The sequence below is a fragment of the Bombina bombina genome, chromosome 2, assembly GCF_027579735.1.
Source record: "Bombina bombina isolate aBomBom1 chromosome 2, aBomBom1.pri, whole genome shotgun sequence".
Lineage (NCBI taxonomy): Eukaryota > Metazoa > Chordata > Amphibia > Anura > Bombinatoridae > Bombina > Bombina bombina.
The window spans coordinates 32,931,748-32,955,364 of record NC_069500.1 but is presented as its reverse complement, the minus strand read 5'-3'; the positions used below and the strand labels follow the sequence as shown (position 1 = coordinate 32,955,364).

The 23,617-nt window shown below is 41.2% G+C and overlaps 1 protein-coding gene across 1 annotated transcript in view; it reads right to left on the bottom strand.

Annotated features, from left to right (window-relative positions):
• Window positions 1-23,617, bottom strand: part of LOC128648384 (von Willebrand factor A domain-containing protein 5A) — a 314,477-nt gene that overhangs the window by 86,558 nt on the left and 204,302 nt on the right. Inside the window, exons 16-17 of the mRNA XM_053700991.1 lie at window positions 16,059-16,162; window positions 3,258-3,466 (exon numbers count right to left, since the gene is read on the bottom strand). Coding sequence (XP_053556966.1) covers window positions 3,258-3,466; window positions 16,059-16,162 — 313 coding nt within the window. The remainder of the gene's footprint in view (window positions 1-3,257; window positions 3,467-16,058; window positions 16,163-23,617) is intronic.

Here is a 23,617-nt window from a genome sequence, read left to right as displayed (position 1 = left end):
TGGATGGATTACTCCCATTAACAAAAGCTCTTGTACGCAGCGTAGAAACGCCTCTTTCTTTGTTTGGTTTGTTGACAACCTTGACAGATGAAATCTCTCTCTTGGAGGAGAGTATTTGAAGTCCAGAAGGTATCCCTGAGATATTATCTCTAGCGCCCAGGGATCCTGGACATCTCTTGCCCAAGCCTGGGCGAAGAGAGAAAGTCTGCCCCCCACTAGATCCGATCCCGGATCGGGGGCCCTCAATTCATGCTGTTTTAGGGGCAGCAGCAGGTTTCCTGGCCTGCTTGCCCTTGTTGCAGGACTGGTTAGGTCTCCAGCCTTGTCTGTAGCGAGCAACAGATCCTTCCTGTTTTGGAGCAGAGGAAGTTGATGCTGCTCCTGCTTTGAAATTCCGAAAGGAACGAAAATTAGACTGTCTAGCCTTAGGTTTGGCTCTGTCTTGAGGCAGGGCATGGCCTTTACCTCCTGTAATGTCAGCGATAATTTCTTTCAAACCGGGCCCAAATAAGGTCTGCCCCTTGAAAGGTATATTAAGTAATTTAGACTTAGAAGTAACGTCAGCTGACCAGGATTTTAGCCACAGTGCTCTGCGCGCCTGAATGGCGAATCCGGGATTCTTAGCCGTAAGTTTAGTTAAATGTACTACGGCATCCGAAATGAATGAATTAGCTAGCTTAAGGACTCTAAGCTTGTCCGTAATCTCATCCAGAGTAGCTGAAATAATGGTCTCTTCCAGAGACTCAAACCAGAATGCCGCCGCAGCCGTGACCGGCGCAATGCATGCAAGGGGTTGCAATATAAAACCTTGTTGAACAAACATTTTCTTAAGGTAACCCTCTAACTTTTTATCCATTGGATCTGAAAAGGCACAGCTATCCTCCACCGGGATAGTAGTACGCTTAGCTAAAGTAGAAACTGCTCCTTCCACCTTAGGGACCGTTTGCCATAAGTCCCATGTGGTGGAGTCTATTGGAAACATCTTTCTAAATATCGGAGGGGGTGAGAACGGCACACCGGGTCTATCCCACTCCTTAGTAACAATTTCAGTTAGTCTCTTAGGTATAGGAAAAACGTCAGTACTCGATGGTACCGCAAAATATTTATCCAACCTACACATTTTCTCTGGTATTGCAACTGTGTTACAATCATTAAGAGCCGCTAACACCTCCCCTAGTAATACACGGAGGTTTTCCAGCTTAAATTTAAAATTTGAAATATCTGAATCCAATCTGTTTGGATCAGAACCGTCAGCCGCAGAAAGAAGCTCTCCGTCCTCATGTTCTGCAAGTTGTGACGCAGTATCAGACATGGCCCTAGCATTATCAGCGCACTCTGTTCTCACCCCAGAGTGATCACGCTTACCTCTTAGTTCTGGTAATTTAGCCAAAACTTCAGTCATAACAGTAGCCATATCCTGTAATGTTATTTGTAATGGCCGCCCAGATGTACTCGGCGCCACAATATCACGCACCTCCTGAGCGGGAGATGCAGGTACTGTCACGTGAGGCGAGTTAGTCGGCATAACTCTCCCCTCGTTGTTTGGTGAAATGTGTTTAATTTGTACAGATTGACTTTTATTTAAAGTAGCATCAATACAGTTAGTACATAAATTTCTATTGGGCTCCACTTTGGCATTAGCACATATAGCACAGATGTCTTCCTCTGAATCAGACATGTTTAACACACTAGCAAATAAACTAGCAACTTGGAAATACTATTCAAGTAAAATACTATGATATGAAAACGTACTGTGCCTATAAGAAGCACAGAAAGAGTTATGACAGTTGAAAATTAATAAACTGAAAAGGTTATAGCATCAAATCTTTGTAAAAAACACAATTTTAGCAAAGGCCTGTTCCCATTAGCAAGGATAACTAACCCTGATAGCAGAAAAAAAAGTTACAGAATAAACGTTTTTTATCACAGTCAACTACAATCTCACAGCTCTGCTGTGAGGATTACCTCCCTCAAAACAAGTTTTGAAGACCCCTGAGTTCTGTAGAGATGAACAGGATCATGCAGGAAATACAATGAGCTTCTGACTGAATTTTTTTATGCGTAGTAAAAGCGCCAAAAAAGGCCACTCCCCCTCACACACAACAGTGAGAGAGATCAGTAAACTGTCATAAATTAGATCAAGCAACTGCCAAGTGGAAAAAAATAGTGCCCAAACATTTTATTCACCCAGTACCTCAGAAAATGAAAACGATTTTACATTCCAGCAAAAAACGTTTAACATAAATTAAGAGTTATTAAAAAGCCTGTTGCCAGTCCCTGCAATTTAGGCTAAAGTCTTATGTACACAGTGCAATTCCAGTGAAGTACCATTCCCCAGAATACTGAAGTGTAAAATATACATACATGACAGCCTGATACCAGATGCTGCTACTGCATTTAAGGCTGAGTTTACATTATATCGGTATGGCAGGATTTTCTCATCAATTCCATTGTCAGAAAATAATAAGCTGCTACATACCTCTTTGCAGATTAATCTGCCCGCTGTCCCCTGATCTGAAGTTTACCTCTCCTCAGATGGCCGAGAAACAGCAATATGATCTTAACTACTCCGGCTAAAATCATAGTAAAAACTCAGGTAGATTCTTCTTCAAATTCTACCAGAGAAGGAATAACACACTCCGGTGCTATTATAAAATAACAAACTTTTGATTGAAGGTATGAAACTAAGTATAATCACCATAGTCCTCTCACACATCCTATCTAGTCGTTGGGTGCAAGAGAATGACTGGGAGTGACGTAGAGGGGAGGAGCTATATGGCAGCTCTGCTGGGTGAATCCTCTTGCACTTCCTGTTGGGGAGGAGTAATATCCCAGAAGTAATGATGACCCGTGGACTGATCACACTTAACAGGAGAAAATATACGCGGGTGAAAACATGACGCATAATTATAAATACTTAAAATAAAGGGGAATTACCTAAAAATGATAAACTGTCCCATGGTCTCCTAGAAATATAATAAATAAGGCCTCAACTCGATCTGAGAACCCCTCTCACTAAAGAATCAAATGCAAGCCTTTATTCTTCAACCTCCTCCAGCAGAGGCAAAGACAAGACTGAGATGCCAGTGAGGTGGGAGGTGTTTTATAGAACTCTTGGGGTTTGGGAATCTCCTCCTAGTGGCAGGGAAGAGTAATTCTAAGGAGTAATGGATCACTACATGTATGAAAGAAAGCCTGCTTTTCCTGTGACAAAATGTGTGACACGTTAATGCTATGCTCTTTTGTGAGCTCTTTACCTGGAGCAGGGATATTGACCCTCATGGGTGGACCCTCTACAGGTTTCTTGCTGTCTTTGTTGACAGCCACATAGGCTGTGAGAGAGGAGACCACCCCCGACTGGAGACTGGTTTCCAGGATCCTCTTCTTTACTTCCTCTGAGTCTGCATCTGTACCGTACTCCAGCTCAGAGATCAGAGCCTTTGCAGCCAAACGGTGGATTGTGGGTCTAGAACCAGAAAAACCCATGAAACCACGAATTAGTGTTTAATACAAAAATAGGTTGTAACACAAAATAAAGTATGGACTATTGCAACCTACTCCTAAATGCCCTTCCCAAATCCTACCTCTTCCCCTCCAATCTATCATAAATGCTTCAGCTAGACTCATCCACCTAAATTGCTGATCTACATCAGCTGTTCCGCTCTGCCAGTCCCTACACCGTCTTCCCAAAAACTCTAGAATACAATTAAACATATTAACCCTAACATGTAAAGCACTCAACAACCTGTATATGCGTATGTGTGTGTATGTATATGTGTGTGTGATTGTGTGCGTGTATGTGTATGACAGATATGGTTAAAGGTTCAGGAGAGAATTCGAGGTGATGAGCCGGTGTTTTGTAGGGGAGAACAGGAGATGAATTTCCTGGGGATAAAATATAACATTCTTTCCTGCTTTAAGGCTAGATTACAAGTGGAGCGCTCCCGCTCAAGCGTTAACTTTGCTAGACGGAGGCTTTTTAACCGTCTCAGTTTGTGTTCGTATTACAAGTTGAAAGTAAAAAGTTTGCTTGTGAGCGTAAACTCAACGTGACCCTGTTCTCCCATAGAATTCAATGGAGCCCAAAAACAAACATACTCACGCACTAACCAGACTGTGTATATTCAAGAGTGCTAAACCCGACATGAAAACAAAATTATGCTTACCTGATAATTTCCTTTCCATCTGTATGAGGAGAGTCCACAGTTTCATTCCTTACTTGTGGGAATACAGAATCTGGCCACTAGGAGGCAAAGACACCCCGAATGCTTAAATACCTCCCCCACTCCCCTCATCCCCTAGTCATTCTGCCGAGGGAACAAGGAACAGTCGGAGAAATATCAGGGTATAAATGGTGCCAGAACAACAAAAAGTTTTGGTCCGCCCAACTGAGAGACCGTGCAGGGGCTGTAGACTCTCCTCATACAGATGGAAAGGAAATGATCAGGTAAGCATAATTTATGTTTTCCAATTTAATATGAGGAGAGTCCACGTCTTCATTCCTTACTTGTGTGAAACATATACCCAAGCTCTAGAGGACACTGAATGAAAATGGGAGGGTAAAAGAGAAGCGAATCCTATTCTGAGGGCACCACAGCCTGCAAAACATTTCCCCAAAAGCTGCTTCAGCCGAAGCAGAAAACGTTAAATTTGTAAAACTTTGAAAACGTATGTAAGGAGGACCAGGTAGCCACCCTACAAATCTGCTCCATAGAGGCCTCAATCTTGAAGGCCCAAGATGAAGCCACAGCTCTAGTTGAATGAGCCGTATTCCTCTGAGGAGGTTTATGTCCCGCTGTTTCATATGCTACGCGAATAATGCTCCTCAACCAAAAAGATAGGGAAGTGGAAGAAACCTTCTGTGCTTCCCAGAATAGACAAACAATGCAGAAGTCTGTCTAAAATCATTCGTGGCCTGAAGATAGAATTTCAAAGCCCGAACCACATCCAGATTATGAAGTAATCGTTCCTTAGGAGGATTAGGGCACAAGGAAGGAACCACAATCTCCTGATTGACGTTGAGATTAGACACAACCTTAGGGAGAAAACCCAACCCAGTGCGAAGAACAGCCTTATCAGCATGAAAAAGTAGGTAAGAAAGCTCACATTGCAAGGCCGCCATCTCAGGGACTCTGCATGCAGAAGCAATAGCTAGTAGGAAAAAAACCTCACAAGACAGTAACAATGTCAACTGAATGCATGGGCTCTGCAAAACCGTAAGAACCAGATTTAAACTCCAAGGAGGAGCGGAATGTCTAAACACAGGCCTGATTCTAGACAGAGCCTGAACAAAAGACTGTATATCAGGAAGCTTGGCGAGCCTCTTGTGTAATAACAGAGCCAAAAACTGTCCCTTTAAGGAACTAGCGGCAAGTCCCTTCTCCAAACCATCTTGGAGAAAGGAAAGAACCTGACACCCTGACATTATGCCAGGGGAATCCACGCTCTTCACACCAGAATAAGTAGGTCTTCCACACCTTATGATAGATGCGACAAGTGACCGGCTTTCTAGCTTGAATGAGTGTATCAATCACTCTCTCAGAAAAACCTCTCTTGGCTAAGACTAAGCGTTCAATCTCCACGCAGTCAGCCTCAGAGAATCTAGATTTTGATGAACAAAAGGACCCTGTTCCAGCAAATCTCTGCGACAAGGTAAAATTCATGGAGGAGATGAGGACATCCCTACCAGATCTGCAAACCACATCCTTCGCGGCCACGATGGAGCAATTAGGATCGCCGAAGCTTGCTCCAGCTTGATGCGGGCCACTACCAGAGGTAGAAGTGGCAACGGTGGAAAAATATATACTAGTTTGAACCTCCAAGGCACTGCTAATGCATCTATCAGCCCTGCCTGCGGATCCCTGCCATGAGATCTATCTCCGGCATCCCCCATCTGTTACAAATCTCCGCAAACACCTCAGGATGGAGGGACCATTCCCCCGGATGAAAGTATTGTCTCCTGAGGAAATCCGCTTCCCAGTTGTCCACACCCGCAAAGTGGATCGCTGACAGCGAGCAGTTGTGGGCCTCCACCCATTCCAGAATCCAAGATACTTTCTCCATTGCTAAGGAGCTCCTCGTTCCCCCCTGATGGTTGATGTAAGCCACTGCGGTAAGGTTGTCCGATTGGAATCTGATAAACTGGGACAAACCCAGAAGAGGCCAAGCCTTCAGATCGTTGAAGATCACTCAAAGTTCCAAAATGATGAGGAGGAGATGAGATTCCTCTCGAATCCACCGGCCCTGTGCCTTCCTGGCACCCCAAACGGCTCCCCATCCTGAGAGACTTGCGTCTATAGTCACAATCTCCCAGGATGGTCTCAAGAAGGAAGGATGTCCCTTGGGACAGGCGATCTGGACAGAGCCACTAAGAGCGATTCTCTCGACCGGTTGTCTAGAGAAATCTGTTGAGACAGATCGGAGTGGTCACCATTACATTGCCTCAGCATGCACAGCTGAAGAGGTCCGAGATGGAACCTGGCGAATGGAATTATATCTATGCTGGACACCATGAGCCCAATTAACTCCATACACCGGGCCACAGATGGCCCTGAGAAGGTCTGGAGGGCAAGACAATTGGAAGTAATTTTGCAACGTCTCTGGTCTGTAAGGAATATCCTCATGGATATAGAATCTATTATCGTGCCCAGGAATTACACCCTGGTACTTGGAACCAGAGAATTCTTTCCTAAGTTTATTTTCCATCCATGAGATTGAAGAAGAGCTCTTGAATGGTCTTCTGTCAGCCGTCAGGACGGAGCCTGGACCAGGATGTTGTCCAAGTATGGCGCTACTGCAATACCTCTGCAGATGAGATTTGAAACCTATCTGTAACCCTGAGCGATGACTTCTAGAACCCAAGGATCTTGCACGTCTCCCCACCAAGCCTCCACAAAGAGAAATAGTCTGCCCCCAACATGATCCAACGCCGGATCGGGGGCCGCCCTTTCATACCGACTTTGTTTCGGTGGGCTTCTTGTTCTGCTTGGACTTATTTCAAGATTGAGATGGTTTCCAAGTTCCCTTGGACTGATCAGGCTTCGCGGAGGGCTGCTGGCGTTGGGATTTATCCAGACGAAAATTAGGACCTTGTCCTTTAAATTTATTCTCCTTATCCTGCGGTAGAAAGGCACCCTTGCCCCCAGTGACCGTGGATATGATAGAGTCCAGGCCTGGACCGAAAAGAATATTCACCTTAAATAGAAGGGAAAGCAATCTAGATTTTGAAGTAATGTCCGCAGACCAAGACTTCAGCCAGAGGGCCCTATGGGCTAGTACAGAAAAACCTGATGTTTTGGCATCACAGATGAAAGAATTAGGCACCCTCAAGGCCTTAATTCTTTCCTGAGTCTCGTTGAGGGGAGTTTCCACCTCAATCCTTTCCGAGAGTCGCACCAATAGGTAGCGGCTCCAGCTACCGCAGCAACCGCCGCTACAGGCTGAAACAAGTACCCGTGTGCTGAAACATTTTTTTTAACAGATTTTCTAGCTTCTTATCCATGGCTCCTTAAAATAACAAACCATCCACCTTAGGGACAGACCCCCACAACTCTAATTGAGAGTCTGGAACGGGGAACAATTTCTTAAAAGAAGAAGGGGAAAAAGATCCAAGTCTCTCCCATTCATACTTAATATTTGCCATCTTTATGGGAACCGGGAAAGTATATGGCACCACCCTGTCTTCATAAACCTTGTCAAGCTTAGGAATAGAAGGTTCCTCTGGTAATTTAGGTTCCAGAACCTCTAACGTAGCCAACACTTCCTTTAAAAGAAAGTGTAAGTGTTCGATCCTAAAATCTAAAGTCTGGTTCCTCCGCAGCCGGAGGTTGAGAGGCAGCAGATTTCGACCCAGAAAGAGCCTCCTCTGAACTATCAGAGGCATCTTCATCAGCGGATAATCTAGTATCAGATAAATCCAACAAATTGGTAGATGACCCATGGGAAGGATAGCAATATTTGACCTTTTGCTGCGCTTAGCAGGGCGAGGTAAAGCACTGAAGGCCGCAGACACTGCCGTTTGTAACTGTTCAGAAAAGTCTGGTGGTAAGAGGGCCTTTCCCGAAGGAGGATTAGCAGTGCAATGGGAGGCTGCATGTATAGTAGGAGATGATTGCAGGGAACGCACCTCATGGGATGGAGACCCCTCAGAGGTGGACGGCTCAGTGGTACTAAACATATTTGTCTTTTTAGATATAATTACCTTATCGAGGCATGTGGAACATAATTGAGCAGGCGGGTATACCGTAGCCTCCTCACAATAAAAACAGGTATTAGATTTAGGAAATGAGGGAGTACCCTCTAATGCATCAGAGTCCTCCATAGCTTGCGCTTTTAAGACAAGAACAAGATAAATGGCACCTTTATACCCCCAATGACCGGTGCACTCACCACCTCCTATGACCCAGGCCCCACAGAGAAACCACTTCTCCTGTAAACCGCATGGTCAGGAAAAAGGAAGTCAATGAGACCACACCTGGTCACATGGAGTGCCATGCAGGATCGCCCCTGCTCCAGGAGAGAAACGCGCCAAAAATAACAGGCCAAGCAGTTATCTCAAAAACTAAAGTAAAACCTAAATGTTCCACATCTGCCTGAGCCTCATCTCACACATCACAGCATAAAACAAAATAAAGCAAGTTATGTATAAATCCTCTCGGTTCAATAACCTCCTTCCGGAGATATTAACCCTTGATTTCATACAGATAAAGGAGTCACACTGTGACCCTGTCTTCTTATGTTATCATATGAGATAAAATGAAATGATCTTACTGGAATCTCTGCCGTGGAACAGACACACAACCTCTCAAGTTTGACAGTCTTATAGCATTGCACCTGACATGAGTGATAGAAGCAGGCAGTGAAACTCATCAACACTGATTGCTCAGGAGCTGTTAATACGAGTCTGGATGGTTTTGCAGAAAGACTCTCCCTGCATCTGCAGACCCTAGCATTCATCAATGCTCTCACCGAGAGGCTAAAAAGACTACTTAAAACTCCAGTCCCATACCGAAGAGTACTACCCTCTATAAGAGACTACTCCGAATCTTCCGATACTTCTCTGCCATCCTCCTGTGACGAAAGGCAAAGAATGACTGGGGGATGAGGGGAGTGGGGGAGGTATTTAAGACTTTGGCTGGGGTGTCTTTGCCTCCTCCTGGTGGCCAGGTTCTGTATTCTCACAAGTAAGGACTTAAGCCGTAGACTCTCCTCATTTTAAGATGGAAATCCTAATATTTCACATTCCAATGTTCTTCACATTGCAGAATATGTTCTATTTATTTTTAAATTCATATTTCTTAATATAGCTATACCTATATATTGTATCTATTCATTTAGATATATAGGAATATGTATGTATTTTACATAAACAGTATCAGATGTATATATAAATATATATAAAAAATAAAAAGTACATTTTTGTATTTTTTATGTGAAGAATATAGGAATTCAAAATATGCGTTTTGCGCATTGTGTTTCACGATTTAGATTTTAACGCGATTGTGTTAGAGCACATGAAAACATAGTATTCTTAAAAGGTGCTTTTTCGAAATATTACATTTAAAATATAAACCTTATTTAAAAATACTGTAAAATATATATTCTACGAATTATTTAGAATATTTTACAGTATGTTTAATATTTTTTCATTATCTGTCTATACCTATATATCGAATAGATACAAATGTATAGATATAAACACATACATATAGAAATATGTATTTACAATAAAAATTACATTATCCTGTAAGTGAACATTGGGATGTTAAATTTGTACAGTAATACAGTAAAATACATACATATGTACACACATACATATACATAGTTAGATATGTATGTATCTGTTTGCTTCCTTTTTTTTTTTCTTCTAACACCTGGGACCTCATATCGTTGAGCCCTTATAAATAATGAAAGCAATTTTTTTTCTTCTTTTTATTAGACCATGTTATTATGAGTAACTGTACTTGTAAATATATTTACGCAAGTTAAATTTGATTGAACTCAATTAAAATACCCCTTATCATTTGTGCGCAACAGTTAGGGCTTTACTTGTAATCTAGCCCTTTGTATGGAGAGGCCACAGGAGAAGTTTCAGAAGGCCACTTCTGCCCGCCACTTAGATACAGCACAAACATATCTTAATTTGGATGAATTAAAGGGACAGTCTACACCTTAAAGTCTTACCTTAGATTAAGCTGAAAATAGCATCCTGCACCTTTTCTATATCATGCAGCAGGAACGGTAAAACAGTTATTTTGAAACTAAAATTGTTTCTGGCCAGTTTGAAATGGCTATCAAGCTCCACCCACTGATGACATCACGATCTGGGCTTCATATTGCTTCCAATCACAAAAGGCTCACTGACTAACTCAGAATAGCTCCTAAAATAACTCTTGCACTCAATGTTGCCTTTACAACCGATGGTAAAGATAAGGAGATTCTATTAAGGGATGTAAATGATAATGTGAGTAGTACTTTAATTTCAAGGGCTTTATCAAAAGTAAATAAGTCTGTGGGTCCAGATAATATTCATCCAAGGGTTCTAAGAGAACATCGATCCGTGATGGCTACTCCATTAGCTGATTTATTTTAATCAGTCACTTCTAACAGGAGTTGTTCCAAAAGACTAGAAAATTGCCAATGTAGTCCCTCTTCATAAAAATGGTAGTAGGGAAGTTTCTGCCAACTATAGGCCAGTTTTACCTCAATTGCAGGGAAATGAATGGAAACTCTTTTAAATGAAAGACTTGTGTCTTTCCTTCAGACAAACAACTTAGAAGACAAAGGACAGCCTGGTTTTACTGCTGGAAGATCATGTCAGACTAATCTAATTGATTTCTTTGACCATGTAACTAAATTAATAGATCTGGTAGGAGCCATAGATGTTGCATATCTAGACTTCAGCAAAGCATTTGACACCGTCCCACACAACAAACTCATTCACAAAATGTATTGTTTTGGAGTAGATGCTAGGATTGTTAAGTGGGTAGAATGCTGGCTTAAACAATAGGTTTCAATTAATGTAGTAAATTCAAATGAGGTGTCAGTTACTAGTAGTCTTCCCCAAGTGTCAGTTCTTGGGCCTGTTTTCTTTAACATGTTCATAAGTGATATTGGAAGTGGGCTTAAGGGGAAGGTTTGCTTGTTTGCTGATGATACAAAAATTTGTAACAGTTGATGTTCCAGGAGGGGTTGATCAAATGAACAGTGATATTAAAAAACTCGAGGACTGGTCAAATAAATGAGATCTGAAATTTAATATTACCAAGAGCAAAATTATGCATATAGGATCCAAAAACCCAAAGGCCAATTATAGTCTCAATGGTACATTAGTGACTGTAACTAAAGAAGAAAGGGACTTGGGAATCATTATTTTAGATTTAAAATTTCGTACACAATGCAGTAGTGCAGCCAGTAAGGCCAGTGGAATACTTGGTTGCATTGGGAGAGGTATTAGTAGCAGAAATAGCAAGGTTCTTATGCCACTTTGCAGATCATTAGTTAGGCCAAATCTGGAATACTGTGTACAGTTCTGGAGACCATATCTTCAGAAAGATATAAACTAGAAGCTGTCCAAAAGAGGGCTACTAAAATGGTACATGGTCTAAAATATAAAAGGTATAAAGAAAGACTATGATCTAAATATGTATAGTTTAGAGCAGCGGTTGCCAACCAGTGGTCTGTGGACCATGAAAAGATGTTGTTAGTCCTTGACACCATCAAGCAGGAATTAGTCTCCTTTGATGGTTTCACCCCCGTCGCGCCTCTACTTCCTACATTGCCTGGCTGGACATCAGTGAAAACCGACAGAGGAGTTAAATCACAATCTCCCTACTCACATTGCGCAACTTGCGTAGCTAGATTGTATTTTTAACTCCTCCCGCCCGGCGCACTGCTCAGAGGAAGATGCTTCCATTCTAAAGCCAGCGGAGGTTGGTATAGTCTTGGCTTGAAATAGTGGAATTAAAGTATATAAAAAAAGAAAATCTTAAAAAAAAATTAAAAAAAAATTCTCTCATATTTAATTTATTTTCTTCCCTTTACCTGTCTCTTTGTAGTAGTTTTCCTAATTCCTTCAGAAAAAAACTTACATCACTGTTTGTCTTCCTCCCCTCCATTTTTTTTTTTTAATTAAATATTAATTATTTTTCATTCTAAATAATTTCCACGCGCACAAAGCCATTCCACCTGAATTTCAGTAATTGCCATCCAGCAGATCAGCCATATCCCACCAGTATTATAGTAATTGCAGTAACATCAGTCCTGGTTAGCTCACATCCATATTGTGAGCTTTCTGATATAAACTTAATTTAGGACTCCAATGTCTGTCCATGATCATAAGTAGTTTTTAATAATTCCTAAGTGGGGAGGTAACTTGGAAGTCTTGTGGTCCTTTTAAACATAATTATTCCCCCCCCCCCCAATTTCTGCCTCTCTGTTTTCAGCTCAAAAGTTGGCACTTACCATTCATCTGTCATTTGGAAGTATTCTCTCAGTTCTGTCATTCAGTTAGTTTATTCCAAAAATGTTTTTCTTAAAAATGTGTAAATATATACATAATGTAAACTTAGCTATGGTTATACTAGTTATGTACAGTATGTGTGTGTGTGTGTGTATGTGAAAATATATACATAATGTAAACTTAGCTATGGTTATACGAGTTATGTACAGTATATATATATATATATATACACATACATACACACACACGTATACATACACACACACTATAGAGATTTGTACATTTAAAAAAAAAAAATATATATATATATATATATATATATATATATATCATGTTAGTGGTCCACGGGATTCAAAATTGTGAGTTTAGTGGTCCCTGAGGTCCAAAAGCTTGGCGACCCCTGGTTTAAAGGATAGAAAGGAAAAAGGGTGACATGATAGAAACCTTCAAATATATGAAGGGACTTAAAGGGACACTGTATGTGTGTATACACACACATACATTATATATACATATACACAAATGAACAAAACAGTGCTTAAATGGAAATACAGGACCGAGTGGGGATAGGAAGAAGAAACTCTTGCAGCTTGAGACACGCTGGATATACACCTAGGGGACTATACACCCAGGAGGCTTGAATACAAGCATAGACTGGCACTTATCTTAAAATATAGAAAGTGTGGAAAGTACACTACCATACTCTTGGATGACATGGGTTAGTTTAGCCTATTTAGTCCTTACATCTTACAATGACAGTGAGCTATAAGGATTGAGTAAGGAATATCGTGCCTTGTTTACCCTCCCCTAATGACACAAGGATACAGACTTAGGAGTGAATGAAGATTAGGTACTAATTAGCCACATTGTTATTTATTTTTTCTGTCACATTGTCATTAATCCCCGATCTTTATATTTAGGGTGAGGGGATGACTCAGAAGTATGATGCACTTTTGGATACAAGGATACATTGATAGAGTAGTTCTTTCTATTTCATTGATGAGTTTATGGCTGCTCTGGGGGTGATTATAGTGGGCATCCCTTATTTTAACTTTATTGGCAGTTCAGACGACATAAGCCACGCCTACCATAGCGATTTATTGGGCATTGGTTTAGTGATACACTTTATGAGATATATGTGATTTGTACGTGGTATGTGATGGTATATATAACACTCATTATGGCAGCTTATACTAAGGCTCTTATAAATTGGCTTGGATAAATTGAGCGAGTAAAGAAGTAAAGACCTACATATAACATATACCCGTTATAGTCGTATTGACTTTCCACATCTTGATTGTGAATGCTGAGTGAGGGTGATTTTGTTGTGCTCCCTATCGTGACATCTCATTTGGCATTAACATACGCTTGGGGGTGTTTGGGTCGGCATGAACCATGTCCTTAATTACTTTGTTCTGTGGCAACGCTGCAGGTTTTTGGCTATTTGTGCCAATAAATTGTGGATGACAGTTTGCTTGCTCCCGTGATACCTTACAGGCAGTGTAGCTTCAGAGTTACAAGAAAGGGGCATGTCCGATTGTAACGCAAATCCCATTGGCCACTGACATGCTATGATGTGTGGATACACACCTCCCCCTCACGCAGCGTGCTTCTGATCTCCACACTGGTAATGTTTGTTGATATGGCGTCTGTTTTGGCAATCTGGATTCATAATACGGATAGGATCCTGTTTACACAGCATGTTTATATACAAGGTGGGTCCGCTGCTATTGTCTTATATTTCCTGTATATGTTTTGCAGATATAATCATGATTCTTTGAGCTCGATAGCCTAACGTGATAATTGAGCATGAATGTTATATACGGTTATGATGATCTGTCTCCTTGATGGAGTTGTTTATTTGGTATAATTTGTCACTTGATATAGGCACTATATATTTTTAATGAAAATGATGATTAAGAGTTACACTTTTGATATGAACTACATATCCTTAAATGATTGACATGTTTGTGTACACTTAACATTGGGTGGATATTATCACCTATATGCAATTACTGCTAAGGGTTGTGATTGGTTGCAGGGGATATGGGAGGGTCCTGTATTTCCATTTAAGCACTGTTTTGTTCCCTTTCGATTGTCTGAGGAAGGAGTGAATGCTCCGAAAACGTTCACAATAAAGTTTGCTGTAAATTAAATCCAGAGAGTGCAATCATTGGACTGTGGTATTTGGATTCCGTTGCACCCTGGTCCTTATTCCAAAAGCGAGTGGGAGTGCGCTCTTCATCTTCATTTGCTTTAAATATACACACAAACACTGAAAAGGACACTGAACCCAATTTTTTTTCTTTCATGATTCAGATAGAGCATACAATTTTAAGCAACTTTGTAATTTACTCCTATTATCAAATTTTCTTCAGTCTCTTTGTATCTTTATTTGAAAAGCAAGAATGTAAGTTTAGATGCCGGCCCATTTTTGGTTTACAACCTGGGTTGTTCTTGCTGATTGATGGATAAATTTAACCGCCCAATAAACAAGTGTTCTCCAGTGTCCTAAACCAAAACATAGCTTAGATTCCTTCTTTTTCAAATAAAGATAGCAAGAGAACGAAGAAAAATTGATAATAGAAGTAAATTAGAAAGTTGCTTAAAATTGCATGCTCTATCTGAATTACGAAAGAAAACTTTTGGGTTCAGTGTCCCTTTAATAGAGAAGAAGCTGAAAGAATTTTCCACAAAAAAATAAATGCCAAAACAAGTGGTCACAATCTAAAGTTAGAGGGTAGCAGATTCAGGCGAAATATGAGGAAGCATTTTTTTAAAGAAAGGGTGGTGGCTTCATGGAATAAACTTCCATCTGCTGTGGTAAACACAAAGACTGTAAATTAATTAAAAAATGCCTGGGACATGCATAAGGCTATCCGAAGAAAAAAACTAACAGTAATATGGGTAGACTTGATGGGACATACACAAGGCTATCCTAATAAAACAGTAACAAGTAATATGGGTAGACTTGATGGGACATACACAAGGCTATCCTAATAAAACAGTAACAAGAAATATGGGTAGACTTGATGGGCCTTTTTGGTTCTTATCTACTGTCAAATTCTATGTTTCTATGTAGCAGACAATGCTATTCAGTTAGTGCTGTGGACCGACCATTGATTGTATGACAAGTTGTTTGGGGAGGTTGGCAGCTACCCCCAGGTCTTCACGAGCACATTCCACTTGGAGCTGTATCCCTTGGAGTTATTAATGCTATTCAGCAGAGTGCCTAGATGCAGACCAGATCGTGATGTCATCGGTGGGTGGAGCTTGGCAGCCATTTCAAACTGACCAGAAACAATATTCATTTCAAAATAACTTTTTTTTTACCGTTCCCGCTGCTTGATATAGAAAGGGAAGGAGGAGACTATTTACAGCTTAATCTAAGGTAAGACTTTAGGATGACTTAACTTGTAGACTGTCCCTTTAACAATATCTAAGGTTTTTTTTGTACTCTATTTTGTTTTTTTAAAAATGTGTTATTAAACCAAGCAATTGAAATCTAATCCAGTGTGTACTGATATCTCATTTCATCCAACTGTAAAGTTGTTTTTAATCTGGAACTTCACTTTGTTTGAACATGGTGTGAATCTACCTCTCTGTCTTTGGAAACGTAAGGGGGAACTGGATAACATTGGTGACGACGTCATCTTTAAATTTGTATTCAAGGCAAACATGACCCTCAGTTCCCTCATTCACCTAAAGAAAAAAAAATATGTACAATAAATGTATATGTATGTTCTTCAGAGGATAAGTCTATATCACATTTTAAAGGGACAGTCTAGTCCAAAATGAACTTTCATGATTCAGATAGGGTTTGTAATTTAACAACTTTCCAATTTACTTTTTTCATCAATTTTGCTTTGTTCTCTTGGTATTCTTAGTTGAAGGCTAAACCTTGGAGGTTCATATGCTAATTTCTTAGACATTGAAGGCCGCCTCTTATCTGAAAGCATTTTGACAGTTTTTCACCACTAGAAGATGTTAGTTCATGTGCGTCATATAGATAACATTGAGCTCACGCACGTGAAGTTACCTAGGAGTAAGCACTGATTGGCTAAAATGCAAGTCTGTCAAAAGAACTGAAATAAGGAGGCAGTTTGCAGAGGCTTAGATACAAGGTAATCCCAGAGGTAAAAAAGTATATTAATATAACTGTGTTGGTTATGAAAAACTAGAGAATGGGTAATAAAGGGATTATCTATCAATTAAAACAATAAAAACTCTGGTGTAGACTGTCCCTTTAAAGGTAAAGCTTTTTCTCAGATCAGACACAATAACCAATTAATACACTTTAGAATCTAGCAATACAACAGACTCGCACATCAGTATAAACAGAGAAGCAATGCTTTAGCACAGAATACAGTACAAGTGATACAAATCTACATCATCTCTCAAACCCAAAACTCCCAGAGGGGTAGGGAAGAGGAGCCAGAATCTGTTACTAAAATATCCTCAATATTTTAATGAAGTTCAAAATGTAATTTTCCCCTCTTATGGGCTAGTTTTAAGTGGTGCACTTTTCACTCGAGCACAAACACCGTCTGACGTAAACTTTTAACGCACGTGGGTTAAGCAAAATGTTTGCGCGTGAGAGAGAGTCTACAAGTGCCAACTTCAGGACTTTGGATATTGCGACCACACTAACTTCTTCTCCGCATAGACTTCAATAAAAAAAAAAAACTAACACTTATTGATTGTGCACAAACCTGACATATAGCACTAACCCACATAGAAGAAATGTTCTATTTATTTTAAAATATATACAGTGGATATAAAAAGTTAACACACCCCTGTTAAAATGTCAGGTTTCTGTGATGTAAAAAAAATGAGACAAAGATAAATCATTTCAGAACTTTTTCCACCTTTAGTGTGGCCTATAAACTGTACAACTTGATTGAAAAACAAACTGAAACTTCTAGATGGAGGGAAGTAAGAAAAAAAACCTAAAATAATGTGGTTGCATAAGTGTGAGATGTAGCTGTGTTTAGAATTGAGCAATCACATTCAAAATCATGTTAAATAGGAGTCAGTACACACCTGTCATCATTTAAAGTGCCTCTGATTAACCCCAAATAAAGTTCAGCTGTTCTAGTAGGTCTTTCCTGACATTTTCTTAGTCACAACCTACAGCAAAAGCCATGGTTCACAGAGAGCTTCCAAAGCATCAGAGGGATCTCATTGTTAAAAGGTATCAGTCAGGAGAACGGTAGAAAATAATTTCCAAGGCGTTAGATATACCATGGAACACAGGGAAGACAGTCATCATCAAGTGGAGAAAATATGGCGCAACAGTGCCATTACCAAGAACTGGATGTCCCTCCAAAATTGATGAAAAGACTATTAAAAAACTGGTCTGGGAGGCTGCCACGAGGCCTACAGCACCATTAAAGGAACTGCAGGAATATCTGGCAAGTACTGGCTGTGTGGTGCATGTGACAACAATCGCCCGTATTCTTCATATGTCTGGGCTATGGGGTAGAATGGCAAGACGGAAGCCTTTTCTTACAAAAAATAACATCCAAGCCCAGCTAAATTTTGCAAAAACACATCTGAAGTCTCCCAAAAGCATGTTGCAAAAGGTGTTCTGGTTTGATGAAACCAAGATTAAACTTTTTGGCCATAATTCCAAAAGATATGTTCGTCGCAAAAACAGCACTGCATATAACCAAAAGAACACCATACCCACAGTGAAGCATTTTGGTGGCAGCATCATGCTTTGGGTCTGTTTTTCTTCAGCTGGAACTGGGGTCTTAGTCAAGGTAGAAGGAATTATGAACAGTTCCAAATACCCACAGCTCTGCAATGCCTTACTCGCCGGCACGATTAGCTCCCTCATGCTAATAATAATACAAAAGTCCAGCACAAAACGGAATCCAAAGAGGGTAATCCTCAGTTACTGCCACACTCAGCAACGAATATCCAAAAAAACATATACCATATACATGGATATTTAGCTCCATCATGCTGACATGGCCACACAATGTCCTGCTTATTGGGTTGGCCAGAGGACCTTGGTGAGTTCAGCCAACATTAAACATTGATGCAGCAGTTAATAGGGCTAATTGTGCTGTGGCTTTGAGCCCATGTAAACAGTCACTGCACAGAGCATCTTGCACAGTAGCTGGCTCTGCACGGCCAATGTACACCAAAACAAATATTGGCTATTTAAATAAAGTTTTCAATGTAGAAAAAGTTTGCCATATACATGCATTAGCTATTTTGCTGCTTAATCTAATAAAAAAAAAAGTTGCAGTTCTTAGACTGCATTTGCATATGGACATAATACACACTTGTTAGAGAGCTAGTTTTTCCCTCTCATTTCTTAAAAGGGACAGTATACACTAATTCTCATTTAACTGCATGTAAAAGACACTACTATAAAGAATAATATGCACAGAAACAGATTTAAAAATACAGTATCAAACCGTTTAAAAACTTACATAGAAGATCCCAGTTTAGCTCTGTTAAAAAAGGAAATTAATTCTTACCTGATAAATTGATTTCTTTTACGATATACCGAGTCCAGGGTTTTCATCCTTACTTGTGGGATATAATCCTCCTGTTAACAGGAAGTGGCAAAGAGCACCACAGCAGAGCTGCTATATAGCTCCTCCCTTAACTCCTCCCCCCAGTCATTCGACCGAAGGTATAGGAAGAGAAAGGGAAAAACTAAAAAGGTGCAGAGGTGACTGAAGTTTAGAAAAAATAAATCCTGTCTCAAATGACAGGGTGGGCCGTGGACTCGGTATATCGTAAAAGAAATCAATTTATCAGGTAAGAATAAATTTCCTTTTCTTTTACAAGATATACCGAGTCCACGATTTTCATCCTTACTTGTGGGATACCAATACCAAAGCTTAGGACACGGATGAAAGGGAGGGACAAGACAGGAACCTAAACGAAAGGCACCACTGCTTGAAGAACCTTTCTCCCAAAAATAGCCTCAGAAGAAGCAAAAGTATCAAATTTGTAAAATTTTGAAAAAGTATGAAGAGAAGACCAAGTCGCAGCCTTACAAATCTGTTCAACAGAAGCCTCATTTTTAAAAGCCCATGTGGAAGCCACAGCCCTAGTGGAATGAGCCGTAATCTTTTCAGGAGGCTGCTGTCCAGCAGTCTCATATGCCAGACGGATAATGCTTTTGAGCCAAAAGGAAGGAGAGGTAGTCATAGCCTTTTGACCTCTCCGTCTTTCAGAATAAACAACAAAGAGAGAATATGTTTGACGAAATTCCTTAGTTGCTTGTAAATAAAATTTTAAAGCACGGACCACGTCCAGATTATGCAACAGCCGTTCCTTCTTAGAGGAAGGATTAGGACACAAGGAATGAACCACACTTTCTTGATTAATATTATTATTGGAAACAACCTTTGGAAGGAATCCAGGTTTAGTACGCAAAACCACCTTATCAGAATGGAATATAAGGTAAGGTGAATCACATTGTAACACAGAAAGCTCAGAAACCCTTTGAGCAGAAGAGATAGCAACAAGAAACAAAACTTTCCAAGATAATAGTTTAACATCTAAGGAATGCATGGGTTCAAACGGAACCCCTTGGAGAACATTAAGAACCAAATTTAAACTCCATGGCAGAGCAATAGGTTTAAACATAGGCTTGATTCTGATTAAAGCCTGACAAAAGGCCTGAACGTCTGGAACATCTGCCAGACGCTTATGAAGCAAAATTGAAAAAGCAGAAATTTGTCCTTTTAAGGAACTAGCTGATAATCCCTTCTCCAATCCTTCTTGGAGAAAAGACAGAACCCTAGGAATCCTATCTTTACTCCATGAGTAGCCCTTGGATTCGCACCAATAAAAATATTTACGCCATATCTTATGGTAAATCTTTCTAGTGACCGGCTTGCGAGCCTGAATCAGAGTGTCAATAACCGACTCGGAGAAACCCTGCTTAGACAAAATCAAGCGTTCAATCTCCAAGCAGTCAGCTGCAGAGAAGTTAGATTTGGGTGTTGGAATGAACCCTGAATGAGGAGGTCCTATCTCAATGGCAGTTTCCACGGTGTCAGAGACGACATGTCCACTAGATCTGCATACCAGGTCCTGCGTGGCCACGCAGGAACTATTAGAATCACTGAAGCCCTCTCCTGTTTGATCCTTGCAATCACACGAGGCAGGAGAGGAAAAGGTGGAAACACATAGGCCAGGTTGAACAACCAAGGTACTGCTAGAGCATCTATCAGTACCGCCTGGGGGTCCCTTGATCTGGACCCGTACAGAGGAAGTTTGGCATTCTGTCGAGATGCCATCAGATCCAATTCCGGTGTGCCCCATTGATGAATCAAAGTAGCAAACGCCTCCGGGTGGAGTTCCCACTCCCCTGGATGAAAAGTCTGACGACTTAGGAAATCCGCTTCCCAGTTCTCTACTCCTGGGATGTAGATAGCAGAGAGATGGGAAGAGTGAGTCTCCGCCCATCGGATTATTTTTGATACCTCTATCATCGCTAGATAACTCCTTGTTCCCCCCTGATGATTGATATACGCCACAGTCGTGATGTTGTCCGACTGGAATCTTATGAATTTGGTCGAAGCCAACTGAGGCCACGCCTGAAGCATGTTGAATATCGCTCTCAGTTCCAGAATATTGATTGGCAGTTGAGACTCCGCCTGAGTCCACACACCCTGAGCCTTCAGGGAATTCCAGACTGCACTCCAGCCCATGAGGTTGGCGTCCGTCGTTACTATAACCCAAAATGGCCTGCGAAAGCACATCCCCTGGGACAGATGGTCTTGTGACAACCACCACTGAAGAGAATCTCTGGTCTCCTGGTCCAGATTTATCTGAGGAGATAAATTCGCATAATCCCCATTCCACTGCCTGAGCATGCACAGTTGTAGTGGTCTGAGATGAAAGCGAGCAAACGGGATGATGTCCATTGCTGCTACCATTAGTCCGATAACGTCCATACACTGAGCCACCGTTGGCTGGTGAAGGGACCGAGTTCGGCAAGTATTTAGAATCTTTGATTTTCTGACCTCCGTCAGAAATATATTCATGTTTACTGAGTCTATCAGAGTTCCCAGGAATGGAACTCTTGTTTGTGGGACTAGTGAACTCTCTTCTACATTCACTTTCCAACTGTGAGTTCTTAGAAATGACAACACGATGTCCGTGTGAGATTTGGACAGATGATAGGTTGACGCCTGGATCAAGATATCGTCCAGATAGGGCGCCACTGCTATACCTCGCGGCCTGAGAACCGCTAGAAGGGACCCTAGAACCTTTGTGAAGATCCTGGGAGCCGTGGCCAACCCGAAGGGAAGAGCCACAAACTGATAATGTTTGTCCTGGAAGGCAAATCTTAGGAACCGATGATGATCCTTGTGGATAGGAATGTGAAGGTGCGCGTCCTTCAGGTCCACCATGGTCATATATTGACCCTCCTGAATCATTGGTAAGATCATACGAATGGTCTCCATCTTTAATGATGAGACTCTGAGAAACTTGTTTAGACACTTGAGGTCTAAAATAGGTCTGAAGGTTCCCTCTTTTTTGGGAACCACAAAGAGATTTGAGTAGAACCCCTGCCCCTGTTCCATTTTTGGAACTGGGCAAATTACACCCATTGTGTAGAGGTCTTTTACACAGCGTAAGAACGCCTCTCTTTTTGTCTGGTCTACAGACAAACGTGAAAGATAAAATCTCCCCCTGGGGAGACAATCTGAATTCCAGCTGGTACCCCTGGGTCACAATCTGTAACGCCCAGGGATCTTGTACGTCCCTTGCCCAAGCCTGAGCAAAGAAAGAGAGTCTGCCGACCTACTAGATCCGGTCCCGGATCGGGGGCTGCCCCTTCATGCTGTCTTGGTAGCAGCAGCGGGCTTCTTGTTTTGTTTACCTTTATTCCAGGCCTGGTTAGGTCTCCAGACCTACTTGGATTGAGTAAAGTTCCCTTCCTGCTTAGCAGAGGAACCCGGGAGTCGAGGAAACTCCTCTAAAATTTCGAAAGGAACGAAAACTATTTTGTCTACCCCTCGTCTTGAGGGATTTGTCCTGAGGTAGGGCGTGCCCCTTACCTCCAGTAATGTCAGAAATTATTTCCTTCAGCTCAGGCCCAAATAGGGTCTTGCCTTTGAAGGGAAAAGTTAAAAGCTTAGATTTAGACGATACGTCAGCAGACCACGACTTTAGCCATAACGCTCTGCACGCCAGAATGGCAAAGCCTGCATTCTTCGCTGCTAATTTTGTAATCTGAAAAGCAGCGTCTGTAATAAATGAATTAGCCAAAATAAGGGCCTTAATTCTATCAAGAATTTCCTCTAAGGGGGTCTCTACCTTCAGAGACTTCTCCAGGGCGTCAAACCAGAAAGCCGCTGCCATAGTTACAGGAACAATGCAGGCTGTAGGAGAAAACCCTGGTGAACGAATAATTTCTTTAGAAGACCCTCTAATTTCTTATCCATAGGGTCTTTAAAAGCACAACTGTCCTCAATGGGTATAGTTGTACGCTTTGCTAGAGTGGAGATAGCTCCTTCTACCTTAGGGACAAGTTGCCAGGAGTCCCGCATGGCATCAGATATCGGAAACATTTTCTTAAAGTTAGGAGGGGGAGAAAATGGTATACCTGGTCTATCCCATTCCCTCTTAACAATTTCCGCAATTCTTTTAGGAACCGGAAATGCATGTGTAAGTAGGCACTTCTAAATACTTATCCATTTTACACAATTTTTCTGGGGGAATTGTGATAGGATCGCAATCGTCTAGAGTTGCCAAAACCTCGCTGAGCAACAGGCGGAGGTGTTCTAATTTAAATTTAAAGGACGGAGTGTCCGAGTCTGAAGGAAGAATGGGGTTCCCTGATTCTGAACATTCTCCCTCAGACATAAAATCCCTAACCCCCACATCAGAGCATAGTGAGGGTGCATCGGAAATAGGCACTAAGCATCAGAAGGTTCAGCGTTTGCATCAAAACCTGACCTACTGCGTTTACCCTGCAAACCTGGCAGTTTGGACAGTACCTCTGTAAGGGTATTAGACATTACTGCCACCATATCTTGTAAGGTAAAGGAAGTAGACGCGTCTCTTGAGCAGGTGTTATGGGTTGAGACACTTGAAAAGAATTAGGAGGCATGTCCTGGTTCTCTTCAGACTGAGAATCATCTTTAGACACACTTTCATTACCTAAAATAT